This window comes from Salvia miltiorrhiza, unplaced genomic scaffold (assembly GCF_028751815.1).
Source record: "Salvia miltiorrhiza cultivar Shanhuang (shh) unplaced genomic scaffold, IMPLAD_Smil_shh original_scaffold_305, whole genome shotgun sequence".
Classification (NCBI taxonomy): domain Eukaryota; kingdom Viridiplantae; phylum Streptophyta; class Magnoliopsida; order Lamiales; family Lamiaceae; genus Salvia; species Salvia miltiorrhiza.
In genome coordinates, this window is record NW_026651524.1 from 262831 (window position 1) to 275732 (window position 12902).

At 37.1% G+C, this 12902-nt stretch overlaps 1 protein-coding gene across 1 annotated transcript; it reads left to right on the forward strand.

The window, feature by feature from the left end:
* Positions 1-1218: 1218 nt before the first annotated feature.
* On the forward strand, positions 1219-3294 carry LOC131004030 (homeobox-leucine zipper protein ATHB-6-like). Its single transcript, XM_057930600.1, has 3 exons — positions 1219-1868; positions 2151-2521; positions 2596-3294. The coding sequence occupies exons 1-3, from the start codon at positions 1805-1807 to the stop codon at positions 3016-3018; spliced, it is 858 nt and encodes a 285-aa protein (XP_057786583.1). The 5' UTR covers positions 1219-1804; the 3' UTR covers positions 3019-3294.
* The last annotated feature ends 9608 nt before the right edge of the window (positions 3295-12902 follow it).

A 12902-nucleotide genomic window follows, 5' to 3' on the forward strand; every position in this document is an offset into this window, starting at 1 on the left:
AAATTTATTTAAAGATTAATTTTTTTTAAAAAAAAATCTCTCCTCTATCGTCCTTTTTTTTAAATAACTATACTTTTCAATCTTTTCTATTTTTATTTTTATTTTCAATTTTGAACATATTTATTTTGCCCTTTCATAATACTATTAATTTTTGTTATGGTAACTTCTTCTTTATTTTTTTATTTTTTCAATATTCACCTCTAATATATTAAATCAAAATTATTTTCTTATTATATATATAAAAATGATAATTGAGTTGGTATTAATTTTATATAAATATAAAATTATAAAATAATTTTTCGTGCATTGCACGGGGTGCAAATGCTAATTTATAAGCAAGTACTAACAAAAATTAAAATACAAATTCTTTTGTTCATACGTCCGCACGGTACGAACACTCTCATACTCTAATAAGACACTTGTAAGTGTCTTAGAATATATGAGTGGACTCCCTGCGAACGTCCGTATATGAGACCTCCTCAAATTATAAATACCTTTGAGCCATGTTTCAATGTTATAATTTTTTTTTAATTTTTATCAACTCGGTACATAATGTTTCAATATTTTTTCAATTATGTCATGAGACTAATTTTCTAGCATCGAACTATCTACTTAAATTGAACGTGACTTGGAAAATATGCCCTCATTACGTCTTCTTTAAATGACGTCGTTCCGGAGGATAGGGCAAGCGCATAGTTCCACGTCACATTCAAACGGCCACATAAATATTTCAATGCTGAAAAATTGGTGGTGATATTAATATAAATTTATTGAAACATTATGCGTCAATTTGATAAAAATTGAAAAATATGACATTATTGAAAAATGATTTTTTTTTTATAAATATTTTCCAATATAAATCTGTATTATCGTGTGATAAACCTATAATTTTTTCAATACTTTTTTATCGTATTAATATGTCATAAGCAAGTTTTAAAATTGAAAACTCCACAAATTTTCAAAATGAAAGTCATAAAATTTTGTATATGTAAGTTTGAATCGGCCCATTCCGCAATGAAGCCACTGACTGAATTCCAATTTCGACGATCCGCTGACGCCACCCAAATCCCCAGCAGCGGCTTCGCCCCAGCCGAAGACGAGCCGCGCCGCACCGGTCAAAAACGACCGGCTCAGCCGGTGGCCCAAGAAACTGCATTTGCCTTGAATTTGGGGTTCATTTCATTAGTGCCCAAAACCCCAAACCTAACCCCACACTGCAAACAAATGCACCTTAACTCCAGTCAAATTCTAACTACAATTAAGCCCCATTCTAGTTTTATATAAACACACACAAGTTGTGCAAACCCAGCTGTGTACTGATACTAGTCACCTCCCCCCTCCCCCCTCCCCCCCTCACCATTTCCCTGCAACGTGGTTCTTGAATTTTCTCTATAATGTAAAGAGAAAGATAATTATCTGCTGCTTTTGATCACTTGTGCATAAAGTTTTTTGTTCTGGGGTGCCCCAAGATTTGATCTTTTTTTTTTGTTTCTTGGTTACTGGGTTTTGTTTTTGTTTTTATTTTTTTTCCCTCATCATTTGATGGGTGCACGAGCAGACGAACTGATAAAAAAGTTGGAACACAGAGTGCCTAAGAGAGAGAAAAGGCTGCAAAATGATTATTATTACAGCATGCAACACTGTGCCTCTTCTTGGGATTGTCTGTTTTCATGGGAGTTTGCCAGCCATTTCTTGTAGCAACTGAGAGAAACACAGTTCACACACTCCCTCTCTCTCAATTTCTCTAAGTAATAATTAAGTAGAAAGACACTATTTTTTTCTCTGTGCCCATTATTTCCAAAGCATGAAGAGACTCAGCAGTTCTGATTCCTTGGGTGGTTTGATGTCCATTTGTCCCAACTCAACAGGTACTTCACTTTTCTTTTCCTTTTTGTAAGAAAATTTTCGTGTATTAATTTAGAAGCATATTATTATTACGAATGCTCAATCATTCAAACCATGTTTTCTTGTCCCTACGCCCTATTTCCATGATCTCCAAACAGTTTGATAAAAATTGTGCAAAAATCAAGAATTGATTTTTGTTTCCTCAATTGGTAACTTTTTAGTGACTCTCTCTCTATAGGGGGATATCCTTTTCCCTGACTAGCTAAAGTCGGCCTACTGATACTTTTTTTTACTTAAAATTTCAGTTGATGTGGATGAACACAACCATGGCGGCAATCCGATGTACACGAGAGAGTTTCAGACAATGTTGGAGGGTTTGGAGGAGGAAGAATCTGGGCAGATTTCGGAGAAGAAAAGGAGACTGAGCGTGGATCAAGTGAAGGCTTTGGAGAAGAATTTTGAGGTGGAGAACAAGCTTGAGCCAGAGAGGAAAGTCAAGCTGGCGCAGGAGCTAGGCTTGCAGCCGCGGCAGGTGGCCGTGTGGTTTCAGAACCGCCGTGCGCGGTGGAAGACCAAGCAGTTGGAGAGAGATTACGGCCTCCTCAAAGCCAACCACGAAGCCCTCAAGCATAAATACGAGTCCCTCCACAGAGAGAATCAGTCTTTGCTCAATCAGGTATACATAAATAACATATGTATTCCATGGAATTTCATTTTAACATAAACTAAATGTTTAATCTTTTGTGATAGATTCGGGAGCTTAACGGGAAAATCGGCGTGAAAGAAGAGGCGTCGGTGTCAGAATCCGAAGAAAAATGCGATGTTGAAATTCACGAGGGAGGAGGCGCGATGGAGCATCAGGAAAACGAGATGATGGGCGCGGTATTCGGTGATTTTAAGGATGGATCTTCGGACAGCGATTCAAGCGCGATTCTGAACGAGGACAACTACAGCCCCATCACCTCCTCCGGCGGGATCCTCCACCACCACAGCCCTCACGGCGGATTCTCGGAGGCCAAGGCGAGTGTTGTTGTAGACGCCAGCAACATTTACCAAACGCGGTTCGTCAAGATCGAGGAGCACAATTTTTTCGGCGAGGAATCCTGCAGCACTTTGTTCTCCGACGATCAACCTCCCACTCTTCATTGGTACTGTAATGACGAGTGGAACTGAAGATTGAAAAACTAAGACAAAATCATTTTTCTTTTTCAACTCATCCATCTTCTACCAAAATAAGCCAACGCCCACCACCAATTTAAGCCCGTCACATGCCAATTTTGTATAGTAATGTGCAATTAGTACATGTGAATTCAAGAATAATCGAGGTTTGAAGAGACAAGGGACTGAAGCGTGTGGGCAATGGTGAAAGCTAGACTTGTGTTGCAGGAATAATGATTAGTGGTGGTGATGTCGATTAATTAATTTTAAAATTGAAATTGAAGTTTTCTATATTGCTCTTCACAATCTTAATACTATATGTTTGTTTCACTAGTAGGTTTGGGTTTCGAGAAAAATCCGATTGAGGAAAATTCCTTTGATGATGGAAGTTCGGACTCGTAAAATATTTTGCTAATATGGGAAGTAATGCGGCTAAGGTTCCGAGGGCAAAAATGGTCCTTTAATCTAATAGAGCTTTAAATCCTCTCTCCGTCTCATTGCCCACTCATTGTCTGATAAGGGTGATAAAGGTAAAATAGATAAATATTCATGCTTACTTCACCCCATTTATTTTGATACATTTTTTTTTTACTTCTCATTTATAATGATATTTTTTTAAAAATAATAGGTGATTCATATTTTCTATACACACATCAAATAAGATCACTTTACATTCTTAACCTTTTATTCTTAATCTTTGTGCTCAAATTAAATGTGTCAAAAGAAGTGTGACGGACAGAGTACTATTTAACATTACAATCCATAATAATTGAAAACCTAATTTTATTTTATTGTTTCACTTCTAAAATTAATACCAAAGCTATCTTTGGATTACTTATTTTTTACGCCCCACTATAATCTTTTTTCTCCAATATGTTCTGCAATATTTTTGGATTTTAGGTGGGGAAGGGGAGTGCCAGTTGTGTTGTGCAAGATTTGGGGAAGGGAAGGGGGCCAGTGTTTTGTAAGGAACATTGGTTTCTTTTCTCTTCTTTTGGGTATAGGGCTAGAGCCTTGATCGTAGAAACTTAGGTTTCTTCCTTAGGGTTGGAGGTGGCGGGGGCTCCGCAACTCTGTTAAGAATATTTTCTTTCTTGTTTGGGTTTGAGGTTTAAGGGCCACGAGGGGAAGGAAGGAGGAGGGAGAAGTTGGACGTTGGTGAAGCATTGAGCCATGAGAGTGGAGGAGCAAGGCGGTAGTTCTCATTGGGGGGATGGTTACGTTACAAAAATCTTTGTTTCCTTGTTGGGAGATGGGTGGAGAAGGGCAGAGCCTTAGGCCGTCTATTGGGAAAGGGGGGTTGAGGCAGAGCCTTGAGTTGCATGCGGGTCGGGGAAGAGGGTTGAGGCGGTAGTTCTGCTTAGAACTAAGGGGCATGCGGTGGTTCTCATTATTTCCTTAGGGAGAGGCTGATGAGCCCAACGTTTGTTCTAGTTTTATGTTGTGTCTAGGTTTAGATCGAGCTCTTTTTGTGTGTTTTTATTTATATATGTGTCTGGAATGATACTTTTGAGGCAGGGGGTTCAAAGGGGCTAAACTTGGCACAATGGAGCAACTCTTCTGGGGCGTCCAAAAATCAAGTCAAACCAAGCTCACAGATTTGATAAGCTTCAAAGATCGAGACAGATATATGTCAACCATTGAGCGCGATGTTGATCAAGAGGTTAGTAATGATCAAGAGGTTAGTAATGCTCAGAGAAAGAATTATGTTGTTTTCATGGTAAGATGAAGCTGATTTCTGAGAGAGAGTGTTGAAGCCAAGGCTATTGTTGTCAATCAAGATGTCGGTCTAACTTTCACTCAGAATAAAACTTGCATCATAAGGGGCATCGAGGGCAGGATGGAGTGAAGGCAGAAGGAATAGAGGTAAACATGAAAAAGGTGGGGATTGATCAACACACACACACACACATATATATATATATATATATATATATATATATAAGTCTCCAGTTGCGAGGCATTTCCTTTGCTTCCATGTATCTGTGTTGTATGTCTTCTCAGTCCGAGTCGTGTCTTCATGTGTTCTTGTGGAGTGAGCTGCTCTGATTGTCTGGATTCATTTTTATTCTTGGTTTCTTTTTGTGCACACACCCAATGACGTAGTTAGGGGGTCCAGTGGGTGCACTGGCCCACACTGGAATTTTTCAAAAAAATAGTATATATATATAATGTATTTCTTTATTTAGTTTTTAAATGAAAATTCATTTTATTTTTTATAAAAAAATTCTTGATAGATGTTTCCTTTTTACTTACTTACCTTATTTGGTTCAATTGTAACCCTATAAAAAGAGCTTGTAATACTCAAAGAAAGCAAGCAATACAACACAAACAATTCAGTCTCCTAAACATGTCTTCTAGTTATACAAATATGTTTATACCATGTTTTAACATGGTATCAGAGCAGGCATGATTTTGGGAACTCAAAAATCGTTCATCACTGTTCCAAATACCTCAAATCGATCAAGGCAGCAATAGCCTTATTTTTTTTCTTCCCTAAAAAAATATGTCAGGAAAGATCGTTCATCACTGTTCCAAATACCTCAAATCGATCAAGGCAGCAATAGCCTTATTTTTTTTCTTCCCTAAAAAAATATGTCAGGAAAGATTCAAGCCACAAATCTAACAACCTCAAATAAATTAACTCCCTCAGCCGAATCGGCCTTCTTAAAAATGAGAAGAGAGGCCGCTCGGCTACAGATCTTGCAGCCGGCAACCAACCGCTCCGACACCAACATTTCATCATCGAAAGAGATCGGGACCAGACTTGCCACCACATACTGCCCTGCAACACGGTTGGAAGCCCGTTTGCAGCAAACCACCGCCGATGGAAGCCCTCAAAATCGCTCAAGAAACCCTTCATCGCGTAAAGGCAACCACAAATCGGAAAAGGTTAAAGGCCTACCAAAGCAGAGGCGGTGGCCGCGAGAGCAACGGTGGTGGCCGCGGATCGGACGTCCCCAGCTGGGCAGAACGGAGGGAGCAGACGTGAGAGGGAGGCGGCTGGAGAAGGGAATGGGGAATTAAAATGAGGTATTGGGTTTGGTGTTTTCACACTAATCCCCCATTCTTCTCTTTATTTACAAAAAATACCTCATCCCTTAAAATCTGCCCCCCTAAGTTCCAGTAAAATACAAAAGCTACCCCGAGGTTTTGTTAAATTGCAGAACTTACCCCGTCTTATGCAAACTGCCGCCCCTAAGTTTTCGTAAATTACAGAAACACCTCAATCTTCTACATAATACTAAAATCACTCCCCAATTATGTAGAAATTCCCTAAAATTCTCCACCGCATATCAAACCTCTTGTGATAACAGAGATAGAGAGGAAGGGTGGTTTTTTGATTGTGGAGCTACTGATACGATGACCTTTGATAAAACTGATATTATTAAGTCATCAACATTCCCCCAAACACATGTTCAAACTGCTAGTGGTGATTTGACTCGTGTTGAAGGAGTCGGAACTATAGAAATTTCTCCTACTCTTCGTCTCTCAAACTGTCTATATGTTCCATCTCTTTCTCATAAACTGTTGTCTATTAGCCATGTTACAAAAGAGCTCAATTGTACCATGATAATGCACCCCCACTTCTGTTTTCTTCAGGATATCAGGACGGGGGAGATTATTGGGCGTGGCACTGAGCGGGATGGATTGTACTATGTGGATGAGATAGCTCAACAAGGCAAGGTGATGCTGGCTCACGGAACACCTGACCGGAAAGCTTGGCTTTGGCACCGTCGGTTAGGCATCCATCCAAGCTTTTATTTCCTAAATTAGTGAAAAATGAGACTTTATATTGTGAGACTTGTGTTTTAGCCAAAAGCCACCGAAAATCTTTTAAGCCTAATGATACACAAGTGAATTCCATATTTTCTCTTGTTCATTCTGATGTTTAGGGTCCTTCACCTGTTGTGCGGGGTCAAGGTTTTAGATATTTTCTGCTCTTTATTGATGATTGCACTAGGATGACATGAGTGTATTTTCTCAAAAATAAATCTCAAATTTTTGAAAAGTTCACTCATCTCAATTTCAGAAACATATCCAGACCCTTATAACCGATAATGGGGGGGAATGGGGGATTTGTCAATCGATCCATGCAGGACTTCTGTCAACAAAGAGGGATAATTCATCAAACCACTTGTTCCCATACTCCCGAACAAAACGGTGTTGCTGAACGAAAAAATAGAATTCTCCTTGAAATGACCCGTGCTATGATGCTTGAGTCTAAGGTACCCATCCACTTCTGACCTGAAGCTGTCGCCACCTCTGTTTACCTTATAAATCGCCTTTCCACCAGAACCCTCCAGCTTCAAACTCCATTACAGAAATTATCCACTGTTGCTGATATACCTCTCGCTCTTACTCTTCAACCTCGAGTTTTTGGTAGTTTCGTATTTGTTCATATTCCCAAGCATGAACGAACTAAACTCTCTCCTTGTGCCATTAAGTGTGTGTTTGTCGGGTATGGTGTTAACAAAAAAGGTATAGATGTTACAATCCTAAAACCCGTCAAATCATAACCACCATGAACTGCGACTTTCTTGAAACTGAGTATTTTTACAGTACCCATCTTAATAGTCAGGGGGGAGTGAGAAAGAGAGTGAAATCGACGTGTTAAGTTGGTTAGCAATGCCAGGCCCGGAAGCAGACCCAACAGAAAAATTTAGCCTTGCCATCGAGCATGTTTCATTCACTCCAGAACAATCTAGTCCGCTGCATGAGCCTATATCTTCTCCGCCACTGATATCTGCGGTAAGAGCTTCTCAACCTAGTAATGTGGCTTCTGATTCTATTGATCATATTTCTCAAGTCATTGAAGAAGAACAGGATGAGAATACAGTAGATGGAGATACTGGGAGATATGTGCTACCACCCAGAAGTAATCGGGGTGTGCCTCCTAAACGGTATACCCCAGAGAAGATCGTGCGGAATTCCCGATACTCAGTTGGGAATATCGCCAAAGAAAACTTTTCCAAAAATGCAGCAGCCTATGAAGCAGCCTTATATGATGAAGAGATCCCACAAACAGCAGAACAGGCTCTCAAGATCGAGCATTGGAGAAATGCTATGAAGAAAGAGATAAGTGCCCTGAACCGAAATCACACATGGGAGAAGTGCAGGTTGCCAAAAAGGGAAGAAAACTGTAGGATGCAAATGGGTTTTCACAATCAAAAGGAGATCGGATGGTTCTATTGAGCGTTACAAAGCTCGACTAGTCGCAAAAGTATACACACAGATGTATGGGATCGACTATGAAGAGACCTTCTCACCTGTCGCAAAGATGAACACCGTTAGAGTCCTCATCTCCATTGCTGCTAATAAAGACTGGGATCTCCATCAGTTCGATGTTACAAATGTTTTCCTTCATGGAGAACTTGAAAAAGATAGAAAGGTCTACATGGAGATACCCCAAGATTTTTCAGAAGATTTCGAAGATGGTGAGGTATGCAAGTTGAAGAAGACCTTATATGGGCTCAAACAGTCTCCCAGAGCCTGGTTTGGGAGATTCACCACAACTATGAAGAAGTTTGGATACTAGCAAAGCAACTCTGACCACACCTTATTCTTAAAGAAATGAGGTGATCTTATTTTCTGTTTGGTTATTTATGTTGATGACATGATCATAACAGGGGATGACACAGAGGAGATTCAGAAGTTGAAAGAAAGTTTGTTCAAAGAATTCGAGATGAAGGACTTGGGAAAACTAAAATACTTCCTCGGAATTGAAGTTCTCAGATCAAAGAAGGGGATCTTCATCAACCAGAAGAAGTATACTCTAGATCTTCTAGCAGAAACAGGGATGCTAGATTGCAAGCCAGCAGAAACTCCTATTGCTGTAAATCATGGGCTACAAATTGTGAAAGGAGCTGAGTTAGCCGATCGAGGACAATATCAGCGTCTGGTGGGAAAACTCATCTACCTTTCCCATACCCGACCTGATATTACCTATGCAGTTGCTGTTGTGGGTCAATTTATGCACCAACCACAAGTTGACCACTTGGAAGCTGTACTCAGAATTGTGAGGTACTTGAAATGAACCTTTGATTATGGAGTGTTGTTCAAGAGGACAGGACATCTGGAGAAACAGGCCTACACAGATGCTGATTGGGCTGGAAACCCGATTGACAGGAAATCAACAGCGGGATACTTTGCCTTTATTGGAGGTAATCTTGTATCATGGAGGAGTAAAAAACAGAAGGTGGTGGCTCTCTCAAGTGCAGAAGCAGAGTTCAGAGGAATCAAGAGTGGGTTGACTGAAGTTCTTTGGTTAAGGAGACTATTAATGGAGTTAGGTCTTCATCCAACAAAAACATGTCAAATGTTCTGCGATAACAAAGCTGCCATCAGTATATCTGAGAACCCTGTTCAACATGATAGAACCAACATGTTGAGGTTGATAGGCACTTTATCAAAGAAAAGATTGAAGGTGGCATTGTGACTTTACCGTTTGTACGATCAGAATACCAACTTGCAGATATCCTAACCAAAGCCGTGAACTCCAAGAGTTTTGCAGAAGTTCTTGGCAAGTTGAGTATCGGAAATCCCGTCACTCATCTTGAAGGGAAGTGTTGAAAGGAAAGAAATCAATTAAGAATCAATCCATCAATCAAAGATCCTTGATAGATGTTTCCTTTTTACTTACTTACCTTATTTGGTTCAATTGTAACCCTATAAAAGGGAGCTTGTAATACTCAAGGAAAGCAAGCAATACAACACAAACAATTCAGTCTCCTAAATATGTCTTCTAGTTATACAAATATGTTTATACCATATTTTAACAGAACTATGTCACATACAACGAGAAGCTTTTACCACACCTTAAAATTGGTGATGTTGTAAAATTGCGATCCAAGTGGCAGCAGGCTTAGATAATCTTGTTAATCTGAGCTACAAGATTGCTGGTTAGGTGAACCTAGTTCCTGCTATTGGTTTTATCCATCGAATTTTCACACACACCCACAGAGTTATGAAATTACAAAATATGATTTCAATGCTTAGAGATAGATGAAAGGAAAAAAAGGCTAAATTTTAAATTTTAAATTTTAATGTTAGGGGGGCAAATTTGTATTTTGCTCAAAAACTAACAAATTTTTAAAAAAATTATTTGATAGGCTAATTTTTAAATTTATTATAGAAAAATGACCAATTCCATATATTAATTCTATACAATATACATTATTCAATCTGATATTTTTAATTTTCACCTTGATTTTTAATTGGGCAGTAATTACATCGCATCATTACAAACATGCACCATATTTATGTGATTGTTGTATAATTATAGAATCGATTATCGTTTTCAAAAGTGATGTTTAGATTATAACATATTTATGTGATTGTTGTATAATTCCATACGTTATGCATATAACATATTGACGTTTAGATTATAAGATAAAATGAAATGTTCTGGAGATTTTAGTTTAACATAAAGTACTCCCTCTATCCCTCATATTTATGCATATCTTTCTTTTTTACGTCCCCCAAATTTTGCATATTCTATTTTTGGACACTACTCTACACATAATTCTTACAATTTTACCCTATTAACCTACACTATTTACTCACAACCTACTTAACAATATCATCAATGTGGGACATTTTCTCCATTATTATTACTACAAACAGCTTTTTATTAAAACTTGTGCCGAAGTCAACCATGCATAATTTTAGGGGACGGAGGGAGTATAATTTATGGACGATTTTTCTTTTTTTTTATGATTTTTGACTTTAATTTAAAAAATAAAAAATAAACTTCAAATATTACTGAAAGTTTCAAAGTAGCCGATAATCGAGAGTCCATCGTCGGAAAATTGAATCAACTCATCGGATTTTCGTGTGAGACAAATGAATTTATTCCATCTTATTTCAGTGTGAGGTGGGCAAAAAATAACATCTCATTTGTTCCACATAAGAATTCGACTAGTTATTCACCATTCTCACAATGAATTGTTGGTTTTGGATCAAAATTAAAATTATGTAAAAATTGATTTTTTTTTATAATTTTTTTTTGATATTTTTAAATAAATAAAAGTTTAGGTCATTTTTTATATAGAAATGCTCGGGCCGTAGACTATATTTTACCAATTTTTATATATTTGATGCGATAAATTATCGTAGTATGGGAAAAAAAAATGGTGTTAAAATTGAAATTATGCATTGGAATGCTCTTATATACACACGGGTAATAATCATCTTGTAGTCATAATTTTCAATTTAGCCAATGATCGATTGTATGATTGGTTGCCAAATTGATGTAATTAAGAAAGAAGATGATTGTAATAAAACTGATATTCATAAGACTTTGCTAGTTGCGTGAGCAAAAACAAACCATCATTATCACAATTGTAATCATGGATTAAATGACTAAACTCGATAGGGGAAATTAATGATGTAACAAAGATTAGACTCCCTTTGTATACACTTATGATGTTCCAAAATTAATCATTTAAAAAAATAAGCATTGACAAATGTGCAAGTATTATAATTATACTACTAAATTTGAGAAACAATAAACAATATACTCCCATGGTCATTTTGAATAAGGAAACACAATATTTGACCACTAATTGAAAAAACACAAAATCTGATATTTTTTACGTTTTAGGACTGTTTTGCCCTTAATTAGGGTAGGCCATGTTCGGATTTGCGCGCGGGTTAGGCACTTAGTGCCATATACTCAGTGTTGCACGAATGATACTTATGACCATATTAGTGTCATTAATGTCATATGAATGGTACTTATATATGGCCATATTAGTGCCATTAGTATCATATACCTGTGTGCAGATATTATTTAGATGGGTACAGTTATATGACCATTTTGAATACTTCCTCGTAGGGTTTAGATTATCATTTAATTAAGGTTTAGAGCCACCATTTATGATTTAGATTATCCATTTAGTGTGTTGCACGAATGATACTTATGGTCATATTAGTGTCATTAGTGTCATATACTCTCTTATGTAGTGTTGTACGATGATACTTATGGCCATATTAGTGTCATATGTGCCTAACCTGCGTGCAAACCCGAATTCGATCTGAATCCGGTCCGCTCTAATTAAGGGCAAAATAGTCTTTACATATAATAAATGGCCAAATTTTGTGTTTTTTCAATTAGTGGCCAAATATTGTGTTTCCTTTTTCAAAATAGCTATTTCAAAAGCGCTCTCAAATTTTAAATATACGAAATGAGTAACAGTTACCATTTCATAAACAGTGATATGAATTATATAAATAACATATAATAAAATGTGACTTTTTAAAAATCAATACATTCACAATTTATAATAACGAATAAAGAAAGGACTAAGATATATACGTAGAAGCTATAAAAAACAAGGAAAATTAAGATTTTTTTGTTTTTTTGAAAATATGTTTTGGACGATATGTTCATAATTATAAGTGGAAAATAATTTATAAAATTTGATATTTTTTACATTCCAATTTTAGCATCCACCAAACAATAATATGAAAAGAGACTAAAAGCCATAATCATTTTTCAAGTATTTAGAAATATAGTTCATTTAAAATACTAATTAAATCATATTCGGATTATTTTTATCAAATTATTTATAACAACTATAATATGAATCTGATGACTTGCACATGGCATTTGCATCACCCTCAGGGAATGTCCGTTCCGCACACAGCACACTTTAGCCAAATGTGGTAATAGTTCGCTTCATTTTTATTTTTATTTTTGTAAGTTTTCATTTTTTTGCTTAAATAAGATAAGCATTTGCTAGAGGAAGAATTGAAGACATATTTCTTATATTTATGAATTGACTTTGTGATATTGTGAGGGAATAATCAATTTGAGTCTTTTAACTATAAGGTAGCTGCGTCCGCAATGGAACATCAAGCGGTGCGACCTCCTGTGTGTGAAGGTTCAAATTCCA